The sequence below is a fragment of the Mauremys reevesii genome, linkage group 4, assembly GCF_016161935.1.
Source record: "Mauremys reevesii isolate NIE-2019 linkage group 4, ASM1616193v1, whole genome shotgun sequence".
Lineage (NCBI taxonomy): Eukaryota > Metazoa > Chordata > Testudines > Geoemydidae > Mauremys > Mauremys reevesii.
Window position 1 is genome coordinate 10,253,263 of NC_052626.1, and position 16,106 is coordinate 10,269,368.

At 43.8% G+C, this 16,106-nt stretch overlaps 1 protein-coding gene across 6 annotated transcripts in view; it reads left to right on the forward strand.

The window, feature by feature from the left end:
• KTN1 (kinectin 1) overlaps positions 1-16,106 on the forward strand; it is a 112,777-nt gene that overhangs the window by 80,182 nt on the left and 16,489 nt on the right. For 4 of the 6 annotated variants that reach the window (XM_039535184.1, XM_039535180.1, XM_039535181.1 and 1 more), the window contains exons 24-35: positions 76-144; positions 3,067-3,104; positions 4,164-4,254; positions 4,347-4,424; positions 6,007-6,044; positions 7,481-7,571; positions 7,678-7,746; positions 8,183-8,220; positions 9,411-9,501; positions 11,551-11,637; positions 13,624-13,713; positions 15,313-15,393. In XM_039535184.1, coding sequence (XP_039391118.1) covers positions 76-144; positions 3,067-3,104; positions 4,164-4,254; positions 4,347-4,424; positions 6,007-6,044; positions 7,481-7,571; positions 7,678-7,746; positions 8,183-8,220; positions 9,411-9,501; positions 11,551-11,637; positions 13,624-13,713; positions 15,313-15,393 — 861 coding nt within the window. The remainder of the gene's footprint in view (positions 1-75; positions 145-3,066; positions 3,105-4,163; positions 4,255-4,346; positions 4,425-6,006; positions 6,045-7,480; positions 7,572-7,677; positions 7,747-8,182; positions 8,221-9,410; positions 9,502-11,550; positions 11,638-13,623; positions 13,714-15,312; positions 15,394-16,106) is intronic. The other 2 variants (XM_039535183.1, XM_039535185.1) reach the window with 1 other exon arrangement.

A 16,106-nucleotide genomic window follows, 5' to 3' on the forward strand; every position in this document is an offset into this window, starting at 1 on the left:
TAGTAATGAACTTGTAGAATACATTTTGTGGTGCTGTCTCCATTGTCCAATCCTGTCTGTTTTGTCATTGAAAAGGCTTTCACACAGGAAATAGAGGCTCTGAAAGAAGAAGTAGGACATTCTCAGCTTGAGATGGAAAAACAGGTAAAATTCCTTAGAGCTGGAAGTATGAGGCAGCCTTGCAATGGATGCTTTGCTTACTAGCATATCTGTTCTAGTACGTCAGCTGTTTTACTGGGGCCCTTTTTTATTTTTATTTAAGTGTAAAAATCAGTGCAAAAATTAACTTCACTTTTTTCTGGGTAAATATCGGGGTTAATACTGGGGGACAGGAAAATACCCCAATGAATAGAGAAAAGTAAGAGTACTTCTGACCCGACTCCTGGCTCCAGTGGGAGAGATGGTGGCCCAGGTTACCAAGCCACCATCTCTCCTGCTGAAGGGGGCCCAGAAGACATGGGGGTGGAGAGGGCACCGTCTACCCACTCTGCCTCCTTTTACCTCTTCTGCTTCCGGGCTCACTCTGGAAGGAGAGATGGTGGATCAGTTACCTGATCTGCCCAGGTTACTGAGCCGCCATCTCTCCTGGAGCAGGGAAACAGGTCTCTGGGGTTCCCCTCAGGTCTACCCAAGTTACCCGAGATGACACCTTTCCTTCCAGAGCAGGGAGTCGGGTCTAGGGAGTTCTGGCACTCTATTTAGGATTTGAGCACTGATGTACATGTATGCACATGTGTATGTGTCTTATACAGCCTTACTTTAACAGACAGTCTCACATTAACACTTAGACTAACTTATTTTTAACATAAACATGTCTACCTAATGTAGTGTATTGGATTTGCTTAACATCATCTGTCTCTTCGTGTTCCTTAGAGGCCCAAAATTCAGTTGCAATTCAGTAAAAAAAATAAAAAACAAAAACAGCTTTTTGTAAAACCGGGGAATTTTTTTGGTAAAAATCTCTACAAACCAAAATGAAGCCCTTGGTTATAGGGTACAGAACTATAAAGATACAGTCTAACAGACGTCTTCCTCAGCGACCCCATAACAGATACTCAGAGTCCTGTGCTTGCTAGTGAGAGACTTGGCGAGAACTCCTGTAGCTCAAAGCTCTGCACAGTTATTTCCAGCAGTTACACACTTTCGTTTCGTAGAGCCCTGGCACACTCTAGTGCCTCCAGTGTTCTGTTCCCTTTGACTACAAACAGTGAAGGAGCTTCCTCTTACTGTCTTGCATCAGCTGCTCTACTAGCTCAAAGCTACTGGGTCAAAATGGTTCTTGCCCAAATTCTCCTCCTGTCAGATCCTATCCATCCCCTCTAAAGCTAGAAGGTCTGTGCTCTCGGCATTCTGTTCTCCAGGTAAACATGGCAGCCATTCTATTCTCTTCCCTTAGCCAGTAGTTGAAAACAAGTCTTTGCAGAGTGAGTTTTCACTCCATCTACCAGGAGCAAAGAGGTAAAAAAATGTCCGATGTCCTAGTTTCTCTAGTGTCCCAAACAATGGGACTGCTGTCCCTATTTAGGATACTCTTGTCCAGGCAGTCTTCTCCAACTTGCTGTCAGGAAGTTGCTTGATATTTAGCCTATATTTTATTTTTCTTGCTTTCACCCCATTGTTCCTAGTTATACCTTGATGCACTACCCTTACTCTTACCTCTTGTCTGTGCTCATCCCCTTCAAATATTTAGAGCAGTGGTTCTAAAATGTTTGTCTTGGTGTGACCCCTTTCACACAGCAAGACTCTGCAACCCCTCCTTATAAATTAAAAACATATATTTTATAAGTTACGCTATTATAAATGCTGGAGGTGAAGCAGCGATTGGTGGTGGAGGCTGACCGCTCGTGACCCCCACATAACAGCCTGACGGGTCACCACCCCATTTGAGAACCTCTGATTTAGAGGGTGTTCGTCAAAGTCGTACATAATTTTTCTGTCTAATCTTTTCTCCTAAAGCAATCCCTCTTGGTCTTGATTGCTCTGTTTTTTTTCCATTAATTCTCTGGTAGTATGCCCAGAATTAAACACAATATGCAGCTGCAGTCTCACAAGAGCTAGATAGGACACCACCTCCTTGAAGTGCTGCTCCGGGAGGTGAGAGCTGTGCTCATGCAATGCGTTGTGGGAGACTTTGTGAAACCACCAGGGCACTGTGGAGCATTAGCAGAGCGCTAGTTGAACCATTTTGGCTAGTCAATCCACACTGGCACCAAAATGACTGAGGACCCCACACTGTCTAGCTCTGATGCATAGTCTGCTCTCAACAGTAACTAATTCCCTTGTAAACTGTTTGATGCACCTGCGGGTATGGACATGAGGTGTTTTTATAGTGGTACAAACATTACTTCGCATGTTGCGTTTCTCTGCTGTAGACCAGGCCTTGGAAATAATTCAGGTTCTAATGCAGCACTGGAGCAGGGTACTACCTACTGGAGTTAATGGGCTTTGAGCTATTGTGATTCCTGCCAGGTCTCCTGCTAGGAGTAGGGACTGTAGACTTTTATAGTCTGCTGTTTTGATATAGAATTTAAATGAAAAAATATTCCAGGTAAGCTTTGTCTCTTCCCTTTCATCCACCCACAAAAATTAAATACTCTATTTTGGCATCCTTCTTTGAACAGAGACTTAAAGGGCCACTGGCAGTCTGGAAATCCTATTTAAAAATCTCTTGTGTTGAGATCTAAATTAATAAAAGAGATCATGTGTTTTGAACTTTGCTCAAGGTGGCTAGTGGAACAAAACAGATGTCTTTAGGGTCCGTTTATGCCTCTGGTTCTCATACACTGGCCCAGTGCTGGAGTGCTTCTATTTCTGACACTGAAGGGAGTGTGCTAAATCATTATGAAAAGTGTGTAAATGATAACATTTCAGTTTCGTAACTCTTTCCTACAGACCTAAACTACTAGACAGTGACCCTTTTAACAATCTCTAATGGCCTTGTTTTCCCATTCTTCCTCCCCAAACTAATTTTAATAGTTGTCTGTTTACTTAGCTGTATATACTGGACTTTGGTGTGGATAGCCCAGTCTTATAGGAGTGATTTAAGTACCAAATGTTTGTCTTTAGGTATCAATCACTTCACAAGTCAAGGACCTTCAGAACCTGTAAGTACTGTTACTATAACAGAAACGTATAATCTGCTCTATGGCATCCTTCTTCAGATTTTGTTTTAAGAACATTTCAACTTCTGTGTGAAATGAGCAAGTCGTGTTAGTGGACAAGCATCCTTGTTACGAATGCCATTGCCATAGGGGGCTATTTGCTGAGATCGCCGAGCAGGTTGTCAGGTGTTCAGCGGGCATAGAGACCCAACTCCTTGACAGGTGCTACAGCCAAATCGAGTTGAGAAACGCTGGCAGGGCAATGTGGGACGTTTACACTGGGATCCTTTCTGTACTTATGTGGAAAAATACAACTTAAATCTCCATGACTATCCATTCAGCCCCTTTCATGTGGAGCGGGGAAATGTGTATGGAATCACTGCAGTGTATGTTGGTGCAGAATTTCAGTCCACTTTGATTTAATGAGCTGTAGCATTGATCAAGTGCGCCTTTCGAGCTCCCTGCAAAAGCAGAGTGAAGTGGAAGTGTTCTGGGGCAAAGTACCCTTCTCCTCAGCAGGCTCAGTCCTTCTTAGCCTTGGAGACACCGGCTTAGGCAAAGCAAATCCTTCCAGGTAGCACAGGGTCTGGCTGATCCTTCCCTCAGTCAGTCCCTTGTGCTGGTTTTCTCCCCTTCTGGGGACAGAGTGCAGCCTTCCTTGCTGGAAGGGTTCAGAGCCTTGCTGCACCTCACTTGCTGGCAGCTTCTCTCACTCTCCCCCCTGCTTCCATGCCAGGGAGGGTTTAAAAAGGTCTCCAGCAGTTGGGGCCAGCTGAACCTAATTAGTTCCCTGGTAACCCCTGTTCCAGCTGAACCTTATTTCCCCATGGCTCTCTCTCCTCAGTGGATCGGGAGAGGCCTTTAACCCCCTGGGACTAATTACTAGCCCTCCCTTTGTAGCCATTTGTCCTGGGTTTGCCACAGTTCATATTCCTGTTCAGCTGGCATAAACTGCAGTGGAGCCTTTGATCATGCAGCCTGCTCTTGTTTGTTATGCACTCGCTGTAAAGTTTAAGTTTTGTTTCAAATGGCTAACACACTTTTTTGTGCATAATGGTACAGGTTGAAGGGAAAGGAAGAACAGATGAAAACTATGGAGGCCTTATTGGAAGAGAAGGAGAAAGATATTGCTAAGAAAGGAGAATCGTTGCAGGTAAACTTTTTTTTTAATTGTCCAGCAAAGTGTTTGATGCAATAACTATGAATACAGAATTTACAGACACTTAAATCTTTTTCTCTCCAAAGAGTCAACAAGATACAATTACCCACTTAACCAGTAAAGTTCAAGAGCTAGAGCAACAGAACTCGGAACAGCTACAGCAGGTACGGATTCCAGAGCAGAATGGTCTGGCAACGTCTTGGGGTTTTTGTAAAGGCCTGGGCCATCCCAGTGTGCCCTGCTACAGCATTGTGGGTGCACTTTGCCTTCCTGCCCTATCAGGGGAAGTTAACAGATTCACTTTCACAGGGCAAGGAGGAGCCAACACACATTAACAAAATAGCATTTCTCCTTTTACTAAGGTTTCAGGACCGTAGCTAGTACAGTAAACAGTTCATAGGGTCCTCACCTCACCTGGGTCAGAGTTCCCAACTTAAAGTCTACAGAACAAACCCTCTGGTTAGGTTAGTCTCCTAGGGCCTGAGGAAAACCACTGCTGCTGCCTGCATGGCTTCTAGTTCCAATACGCTTCCCTCTCTCTAGTTCAGCTTCCTGATCCTGTTGAAATAGCCAGCCCTAGGATGGGGCAGGGCCTCCTTGTTTACACCCCCATCTGACCCTTCACACTTCTGCTTCTCCTTATGGCCCATTTGAAAGGACAGGGCCTGGTTTAACGTAATGATTTTAAACCTGTTTAGGACTTGTATACACTTGAAAGTTAATTTGTATTAAGGTAGAGTGTGAATTTAAAGTGCAATATCCATTCTGGAGTAACTCCATATGTAGACAAGCCCTTGGTTAAACCAGTGCAAAAGGCTCTGCGGACATGCTTATTTCGATTTGCAATGGCTTGTCGTGGTTTAGCTTGACTTGATTAATACAAGGCTAAGGTTGCAAAAATAGCAAAAGGGAGGGGGTTTCTTACCAATAGTGGCGGTAGCAGTGATCTGGAGCCTTTGAAGTTTGTGAACTTTATCACATTTATCTGCTTTTTGGCACCTGGAGGCTGAACTGAAGTGGTGTGCACTTCTTGGAGTTCTTTGTGCAGACCACATGGTAATTCTAGTGAGTGCAGACTGCCTGTCTTTCAGTGTCTCAGACAGATGTGAGTGTGACAGAGACACAAGACAGAGCATCCATCTCCTGGGTGCACTTACAGCCCTGGCCTGGAATCTGAGTGCCTCTCCCCTTTGATTTATCACAGAAGTTGTGATGGGCTGGGATTTTGCTCTTTGTTCCCTGCATGGGAGCACCAAAGCGCTGGCATGCAGCATGATCTCAAGCTAGGTTGCTGCTGCATGAATTCTGCAGTGCTGAAATATGGTTCATTTTTCTGAGGGCAAGAGGTGGTGCCAAACACACACACTCTGTCTTAAGTCAGTCCTGTAGCCAGGGAGTAATTTATCCCACTGGTGGCTGGAGGTGGTAGAGGCTGGTTGAGTTAGATTTGTGTCAGTCAGCATCAGTTTTGTGGGTTTTTTGGGTTTTTTTGTTTAAGATTTGGTGTCATGCGGTTTTGGAGCAATATAAATGTTTAAACTCAATTGACCTAAAAACCTTTGGTCTTTCCTAGAAAAGTGACACTTCATTCTCTGTAGTTCCCTTTGTGAAGTGCTTTGAGATCTGCTGATGAAAAGCGCTCTATAAGAGCTAGGTGTCATTATTCCGACTGATGTAAATATTCACTGTTAAACTGAAGGTGTTTACTGTGCTGTCACTATGGATCTGAATGTTTCTGTTTGATAGGTATCTGCTGTGTCACAAATCCAGGATCTGGAGATCTTGTAAGTATGCCTAGCAGCTTCTCAAGTGTCCTCTTCTGTGCTTTCTGGTCTCTGTGCTGTGATTTATCTTAAACTGAAATGTGTGGGACTTCATTGTGGGAATTTTTATGTGCTTTGCTGTAATAAGCTTTAGTGCTGATGGAAGTGCACCGGCCTGACTAAATACTAATGTGCATACACAGAGCAGAAGGAAGTGATCATAGAGGCTTCTTTAATTTCACCAGAATCTTAACACATGCCTAGGAGCTCTTACGTGTTCAGCACTCTCGGTATTGTGTTCTCTCCCCATCTACCTTGACATTAAGTATATGTTTGACGAAGTGCCCAGGGACTATACAGCATCAAAGGGTACGTCTGCCCGGCCCTGGCAGCGAGCCTTCAAGTGCAGGTTGACAGGCTTGGGCTTGCACTACCATGCTAAAAATAGCTGTGTACACGGCACTTTTAAACTGGACCTTGGGTTCTTGAGATCAACTTGCTACTACAGGCTGTTTAGAAGAACCCACTCAGGCAACAACCAACTAAACAGGAAGAGATACAGATGGCTGATTGACCTCCACAGGACTCCTGAAGCACTCTACCACTTGATTTGTAAAGTTACCTTTTCCATTGTCTTTTTGCTTTCATGCTAACCGTTAGTGTCACACTATCGAACATGAAGAGAGAGAATGGCTTCGTGTATTTGGTGTTTCGTAAGAGAGTTGCTTTAAACGTCTTTAGATTCAGATAGCTTAGTGTGCTTCTCAGAGAGACAATTCATAGATTATAAAGCCAGAAGGGACCACTGTGAACATCTAGTCCGCCCGCCTACAACACAGGCCCCTATTGACAGTGATGGAGAATCCACCACAACGCTTGGTAATGTCCCACGCCTGTTCAGCCCAGTAAAAGAGAGATGGACTCGCCTTCCACAGTCTTGAAACATTGTCCCTGGCCATGTGCCTCAGGTGACACTCTAGCTACTTCCGGGCCAAACCTGGGATTCCAGGTTGAAATCACAGAAGCCAGGTTTAATTCTTCGAGGGAGCTAGCTGGAGGAGGATTTGAGACCTTTCCCCTGTTTCTGGTTTGAATGTTATGTACGTTGATGGTGACTAAATGAATTTGCTGTTTAGTGACATGTGAAAATGACTCAATAGCTTCCGGCCAGTTCTTAGTGGGCAGGTATCTGCAGTATCACAGCCGGTGCTATTTTGGGCTTTCTTGGCACAGAGATCATAGATTACTTGTATGTGGAGACTACTTTGTGCTGTGGTGGTCCCTGTGGATTGACCTTGCTTGGCAGCATCTTATGTCATGTATCTGCTGTAAATGTCCAGGCTTAATTTCTTGACTGTTGTGAAGCTAGCCCTCTCTAGAGCATCAAACTCTCTTAGCCAGAGTGGTGCTTATTTTTTAATCATTGCACTTTTTGATTTCCTGAATGAACGTCACAGATTGAAAGAGAAGGAAGCAGAGGTGAAGAAGATGGAGGCTGTGTTAGAAGAAAGGGGGAGAGAAATTACAAACAAAGGAAAACAGTTACAGGTGAGATGTTAATGGGGAATAAGCATCCTATGCACTAGTGTCCTGGGTGGTAAACAGGAGTGCACGGGTGTGAAGAGACTGTCATCACTTCTCTTTATTTATACAGGAGGCACAAAAAGAAAACGAATTGTTTAAAGTGCAAATCCAAGAATTAAAGCAAGAGACTCGTAAGCAGGTACGGCTCCCACTTTGACTGTGATGACTGACATTGATGGGGCTCGTTGCTGTGAGTATGCACAGCAGGCTAATCCCCATTATTTATCAGCTGCACCAATCCTAGAACAATTTAAAGACATGTTAGGGGAATTTGTAACTGTTTCCCAGTTGCTGGATATCTGGTCCCTCTGTCCCTACTCTCCACCTTATTTTGTGGGTCTGCATCCGTGCTGCAGTCTTGATTGCCCCACCACATTGCTCCCCTGCTTTGCATTCACTACCTTTCAGGCCACGTTTCGCAGTCACCAACCTTCTGGCCAAAAAGACTGGACAGGAGGCTGCTAATGTTGCTGCTTGATCTGGCAGGGAGCGCTGGTGAGCAAAGCAGGGCACCTCCTCAACAGCACTCCCAGCTACTGTTAATCTGTTTTAATGTATTTCTGATCTGTTTGTAGGCGTCTCTGGCTGTCCAAAGCGACGAGCTGCTGCAAGTGTAAGTATTGCTGGTAATTGTTTTTTAAATACACGTGACTTCCATTATTGCACTGAAAACTCATACCTACTACAAACCAAATGGGTTTTCAAAAGCATCAGGCATGCAAGTGAGAAATGACCGTAATAAGTTAGGTGTCTGGTAAATTGGAGCTTCACAGGTGTAACTCTCCGAATCGCAATCGCTAGCTCAGGTGTTCTGCAAACCCTGAATCTCTCATATTCTATGTTGAGGGCACAGTGGAAGCAAGCCATTTCTTAGAGTTTAAATTTAAATACGCTCAAGGTTAATGGGCTAGCCGTACCCTTCTGATGGCTGAGATGAAAATTCATTTAAGGTTCCAAGCAAAGTGAATTGTTAGATCTTTGCTTCCCAGTGCATTCTTGTGCATGTCATGAAATTGCCTGGCTGGCCTAAATATCATCTTGAGGAAAAGCTCAGGAATGACAGGGTGTTACAAGCTAGAAGTGAAGCATGCCGAAAGAATTGTGTTAAAGGTTATGCAGTGCTTGCTTACAGTGTGTGTAATGGTCTCTGGCTCTCGTTCTCATGCATTAAAATGTGCCACATTTTTTTTCTCTACTTGGTTTACAATCACTTAAATACTGCTGAATACCTCGCACTGGGTTCTACGGCTCCAGGCAGACATGCTCCCTACTCTAGAGAGCCTGCAATCTAAAATAGACAGGAAGTAAAACATCCCTTGCAGAAGCGGAGGGAGTAGATAACCTAAGGGTGAGCTTTTGAAAAGGGTTTCTGGAAGAAATGGGTTTTGAGGAGTGATCTGAAGAAAGGAGTCTGGCAGGCAATGAGAGAGGGGTGCTGGCCCAAAGAGAGGGGCAGTCGGATTAAGTGCTGGGGGGAGGGGAGAGCGGGGGGGACTAAAATGAGCAGTAAGACAAAAGCATTGGAAGCAAGAGGACGACTACGAACAAAGATGTAATGGCACAATTATGCAAGACCTTTCAGTTGAGGACTAGGTGTTTGAAACTGCACACTTGTTCAATGAGTACTGCATGATGATGATGCTGTGCAAGATGGGTGGATCTCTCCAAAATTGCCCTGTTTTGCATGCAGGCTACATTAATCTGCCTTCGCTATAAGCAAAGTGGCAGAAGGAGAAAATCTCAATATTTCACTCTAAGTATCTTGCATGTGAAGATTTGTGACTGACTGTTCTGCTAATTCAGTATTGCAGGGAAAGAGACCGAAATCACCAGTCTCCGAAATGAGCTAGGCTCCCTGAAAAATGCTGTTGAGCAACAGAGGAAAAAGAACAATGTAAGTAAATTCTTCAAAAACTCAAGGGTTATTTCTGTGTGCACAAAACCAAACAGTGCCCAATATTCTGCTGCCATGAAAACAACTTCTGTTCTATAGCCCTGTACCAAGTTGTGTGCTCACTTCATTTCTCCCTTGGGAACAGCTACCCTAAGAATCCCTTAGTTTGCCAAACACTTGAGTTTTGCTATTAAATCTTTGTACATTCTCTTAACCACTGGGGAAGGGGAAATTGATGGAGAGCAAGATCTAATGGCATTCTCATAAGCGTAAATTTAACGTGGTTAACCGTACTGTCAAACTTAGTCTCACTGGGGAAAAAGATGGTTGCAGTTATCTGATTTGTGTGTTGGACAGCACAGAAAAATAATACCCTCATGACTCTCATCTGGCTTCCCCCGTTTCGAAAAATGTATAATCCCAGTTCTTACAGTGAAAGGTGAAGGGCAGCAAGCGTCCCTTCTACTGCAGCCATGGCAGCGCTCTGGTCATCAGCTGATGGGCGAAACAAAGTGATGCTTGCACTCATCTCTTCTCACGCATTAACCTACTGCATTGCTTCCACAACATGCATAATCTGCACCAGGCTGGACAACAGGAGTCTGGAGCCCATGGATGCTATGGGTGTCTTAATAGGAGACAATGAATATATAAACATTGACAAATCCAACAGATCAAACCTATTTATAAAGCAAAGCCGCATGTAAGAATCTCTAATGCACGTGAGTCAAGAAAATTCTGGCTGCCTGATGTAAAGAAGACACCTGTGATACAAGAAAAATGCTAAGAAGAGAACTTGCTAGCTTGTCTATGGTGAGCAACAACATAGCTTCAAAGCAAAGCCAGAAATGGTGGGGAGTTGACCGATGAACATGTGTTCTCAAAGAATAGTCAGCATGGGGAAGTAAATTGACCTCGTCTCTTGTATTCCTGGTTCATATTCTGTGGAATGCCAGGTGTACGTGCCCCCTTCACTGCATGTGCAACTCCAGTTAAGGCTAATGGGAGACCACACCTTTAGGTTCACGCCACAATTTAGCTGGGACGTGCTCGCTCTTCTGTAACTGCTGCATTGCTGTTGGGATATTCAGGCGGTGATGTGGTGATGCAGAAATGTTGAATGTACGTTTGGACTTAATGCTTTTTGTTTGGTAACTAAAACTGCAGCGGTCTAATCAGTAGCTTGCCAAGGACTTGCTGTTAGTCTTGAAGGCTGGAAAAGGCAAGTTCCAGCAGTCTTTCTTCCCAACCCAGCAACCCTTTCCAGATAACGGAGGTGCAATATTTATCTTCACATTGAGTTACCTAATTACCTCGGACTCCAAACTGCGAAATATGATCTATCTTGTGGAGAACGTGTTTGACGACCTTGCCAAGAAAGAAGTAGGAGCACAGCAAATGACTGCATCATTCACGGGCAGATTGGGAATGTGCTCATCACTCTGGCAAAACTCCCAAATTAAAGGGGATGAGTTAGAAATGAAGCTGGGGTCTCTTTAATTCCATATAGTGTGGATGAGTTTTGTGTAATAATGCAAATCGAGGCCCTGATCCCATGCTTGGGTACAAGGATCTACCTGCGGGGATCCTATTGCAGGATTGGGATTTAAGCATATACACTTCCGTGTGTATTTAGGGTTATTCTAGATTATGCAGCGCCACATGCCTAAGCTTTGTTTTGTAATCTGTGGTTTGGTGTCTATGTTCCTCACTTCTGAGTACTTTCCTCTTTCCTCTCACAAGTGCAGTCAAAGTGCAGGGTTGTTAGCCCAGTAATAATATGCTTGCAGTACAATAACAACGGGGACAATTCTGAATACATGGGTGGGTGTATGTGTGGGAAATTGGCATTTTTCTTTCTTCATTCAAACTCTTAAACATCACACTTGTTTTTGCTAGTGTACGTCATCTTATTCAGCAAAATCATCTTGCAGTAACCAGCATTTAAATGCAAATTACTGAGTGTAATGCAAAATATACCTCTGAAGTAAAAGCAGAAACAGTTTGAATATTGGATGAACTGAAATCATTCTTTCTAAAAATGATTAGGACCTTCGGGAGAAAAACTGGAAAGCAATGGAAGCATTGGCATCAACTGAAAAATTGCTGCAGGACAAAGTGAACAAGACTGCCAAGGTTGTAATGTTAACTGGTAGAAACAATGCATTAAGCTAGAAACAAATCTGCAGCTGGTTTTTTAATTCAAATTGAAGCATTTAACTTTTACTGCAATTTAAATAGTCTGTTCTGAATGAGCTTTCATATACTTTCACCTCTGCTTCTACCTGTCGTCTTAAATTACTTCTATTTTTCTTAATTTGTGGGCATGCTGATTTGTTTTTGTTTGCATAATTGTTAGAATCATTATCCTTGTGGTGAACTGTCAAAAGCCAGACCCTAACCCTTATGCCTGAACTGCTTTCAGTGGTCAGTGGCCTTTCTCTTTGGTGTCAGGCTGAATGAGCTTATTGCCTAATGAACAAGAACAACTGGATTATTTAAAAAAAAACCTTGATAAAAATCGTGCCCACCAATTTAGTGGGAAATTCATATTCCTGAAAGAATGGGAAGCTCAAACTCCCCCTGAAACACATGTTCAGAGTGAAATCATGGAATTGTGAATGGGTTGTTCTGAAAGTCCTGAAATGTCAAAATAGTAGAAGTGCTGCTTTATTTAAAAAAAGGAAAGAAAAGCGTCTTTGGGGGGAGGGTCAGCTAGCCAGAGGAAGTGGGAAATAAGACTGAATCTCAAAGTTGTTTCAAAAGAAAGCTGCATGCTCTTAGCTCAGCCCAGCATTCTGAGAAATAGGTGTATGAAGCTGCTTCTCGCTACATTTAATTGCTCTTTCCTAATCTGAAGATTTTTGATGAAACTGGCATTTGCTTCTTTCGGTGAAGCTTATCTTGCTGAAAGCTAACATTAAATTTAACTGTGTAGCTTCACGGCCTCGTGTCTCTCCCATCTGTCTCTGACACTGGATCCCAAACTACTAAGGCTGCAGATGTCACTTTCGGCTGAGTAACTGCAGAGTAGGATGCTCAGTAATGTATAAGTCAAATTTAAAAAAAAAATTTAAATTGTATTAGTGAGGAATGCGTCCCTTGAGCACAGTTGGTACAGCTTGCCTTGTTTCAAAAGAAATCCAAAGATCCTGAATAAAGAGGAGTGTGTTAACTGACTGGCAAAAAGTCCATACAAACCCATCTATTGCAAATACGGTACCCAAACATTTCATAGGTGGTCCTGTTTAATATTAAGGTGCCCGAAAATAATACTTTGTCATTGGGCTCATATTGCCACAAACTGTAAAACACGCACAAAAAAGGAAACACACAGAATCTCACCCAGCTCTAATGATGATTTTCCATTTCATCCAGGGCTCTGAGAGAGATGGCGGAAGGGAGGAGCTACCTGTTAATATAGTAAAATAAAATCTGGCAAAGATAACATCGCTTTCTTGGCCTGGTTCAAATCTGCATTAACACAGTTTCCTCTTTGCCTTTAATTATAAATTAGGGGGTTTTGTTGGGGTGATTTAAAGAAAAAAAGGATAAAGTTGATCAGAACCAATGTGGATTCTTTCTACAGACCAATTCCTAATTTTTTACTATTAAAATATCACTTAATTTTTATTACTGATTTGAAGTGTCTATATAATCTGAGCATAAGCTTTTGTGGGCTACAGTCCACCACGAGAGCTTATGCTGAAATAAATTTGTTAGTTTCTAAGGTGCCACAAGTACTCCTGTTCTTTTTGCGGATACAGACTAACACGGGTGCTACTCTGAAACCGTACGTAATCTGTGTATGCGTTTTCTCTGCACACTGTAGTCCATGTTCTGACAGGGTGACTGAGCACTCCTATACAATTCCATAGGAATGCTTTAGATTGGAGCACAATGTTATGCAAATAAAAACCCAAAATCAGAAACAGTATGAAGGCCAAGTTCTGAAGCAATTCAGTTTCAGAAAATCTTTGGCCGTATTTTGAAATAATGGAGCCTGTGTTAGTCTAAAACTAAGTCCTGGCTTAGATGTGCGATTTTAGGCCTAGAAAAGGGTATTGCCATGTCTGTGAAATGTATTACTTGCTTCATGAGACCCGTTCTCTCTCAATGCAGGAAAGGCAGCAATACTTGGAGACTGCGGAGATGGAAACTAGAGAATTGCTGCAGAAACTGTTTCCCAAGGTGTCTCTTCCTTCTGACTTGGTAAGATAAGCTAGTATGTGTATTCCATTGCATCTAACCTGTCATGCTCTTTACGTACCCTGGCAGCTGGTAACAGCTGGACACGTGGTGCCCACAGCAAGTCTCTGCGAAAAAATGATCGTATTACTGTTGCCTCATGCTGCCTTCCTAGGATCTGTGTCAGCCACCTGTTAGGTCTCGACATTTGCCAAGATTGCGAACTTCTTAGGGCAGGTACTTGTTTACTGTCTAGCACAGGGGCCTCAGTATCTGACTGGAGCCCTTTTTAGGCTCTGCTGCAATATAAATCATTACTGGCCTGACTTCCCACGTGGGCTGAGCCTTCCCCTCAACTCCCATTAACAGACCCTTTTTAGGCTGTTTCTAAAGTAGTTTTATAACCAGCGAAGAAACTGGTTTGAGTCCGGAACGTCTTCAAAGATACGAAAAAGTAGTGTGCTTGATTCTGAGAGTTCACCGCAATGCATTGAGAGGGAGAGGGATCGAGGCTACAAAGCACGAGGCTCGATTTTGTTTTAAAATCGTAGGAGTATTTAAAATAAACGCTTAACACAGAGAGGTGCAGACTTGCTACTGTGCCCCTGCTCTGCCCTAGGCGTGTCCCCCCCGGCCTCTTCCTGTCCCCGCTCTGCCCTGCCTCTTCCCACCCTGTTCTGCACCCTCCCCCGAGTGCACATGGCCCTGAACAACTGACTGTGGCGGGCGGGAGGCACTGGTAGGGTGAGGTGCTGATTGGTGGGGCCACCGGCGAGGGGGAGGTGCTGATCAGGGAGGCTTCCGGTGACCCACCATTTTTCTCCAATGGGTGCTTCAGCCCTGGAGCACCAACGGAGTTGGCGCCTATGCTCTTACATAGCCACCTTTCTGGTGTGGTCTTTGCGTCCGTGTGGCAATAGCCAATTTCATGTACAAGTATCAGGGGGAAGCCGTGTTAGTCTGGTGGCACCTTAAAGACTAACAGATTTATTTGGGCGTAAGCTTTCATGGGTAAAAACAAGGCCAATTCAATCAGTAATTGGACACCACCTCATCAGTTATTGAGAGTGGACCACATCCACCCTGATTGAATTGGCCTTGTCATCACTGGTTCTCCACTTGTAAGGTAACTCCCTTCTCTTCATGTGCCAGTATATTTATGCCTGTATCTGTAATTTTCACTCCATGCATCTGAAGAAGTGGCTTTTACCCATGAAAACTTTATGCCCAAATAAATCTGTTAGTCTTTAAGGTGCCACTGGACTCCTCGTAGTTTCATGTACAGGGATCTTCAGAAATGATGCTCTCCAGGTCCTCAGAAATACCGGTTGCCACATCCTAGCATCTACAGGTGACATAAATACACACGTTTTTAGTCTCTACCCTTCTGGAAAATACCATTTTGAAATGTCACACCCTCTGGGACTCTAGCTGTCAGGTTAGTTTGTGCACAAAACTGACACTGCAACTCCTTCAGCTAGGAGCTATGCATTAGATTCCCACTCATTGAACGTTGAAAATCCGCACCGTAATTTCCAGTAGGAAACAAGTGTTTCTAAAATAAGCTCCCTGTTCAGATTTTAAATTGTGGGTGGTTTTAATTGCATGCATTTTTCCTAACAGAGTCACAGAGAGTGGATACATGGGTTTGAAAAGATGGCAAGAGAATATTTACGAGAGGCCTCAGGGTCAGAGGAGGTTAAGGTCAGTACAAATAGCATAAGGTACCCTCTGTGTAGCACAGATCTGTTTAAACTTGTGAATTGCTTATGAGGTTCAAATCAGATAACAGGCTGCATAAAAACTGACATCCATAATGATATTAACAAACCATCTATAATGAAGGGATCTGAGCAGTTTGTAAAAAGGCAAACAAAATCTTGCAAAATTATGAGAGCGACACTACGTAGTGATGTAAAAAGAACTGATGGTTCTTTTGAGAACTTGTCCATGTGGATTCCATTATTGGAGCATACGTGCCACCTGCATGCGAGATTCTTTTGGTCATCGGTGTCTGTTTGGGCTGCACCTGCACCCTAGGTCTCCTCGTATCCCACTCACCCGAATGTGTGATGGGTGAAGTGGGCCCCACTGTGCCTTATTTCCATCTTGCCCCTTGTGGCAAGGAGACTGAACCCCAGCAGTGTCTGCCTGCTTTTCTGGGCTACTATTAATTAGTGCAATCTTCTGGACGTCGTATTGGTGAAGGAGTCGAGTGACAGTTGGGTCCTTTATGCCCTGGCGTGGGGGCTGGGTGTGTGTGAGGCGATCTGGGGTGTAGGTGTGGCTCTAATGGGCACACACATCTGATTTCACGCACAAACATGTGGAATCTGTGCGGACAGCAAGCCTCGGAGGGTCACATTGACTGAACAGCAGGTTAACCATTCTTTAGTGGCTTCCAGATAAACTTCCCC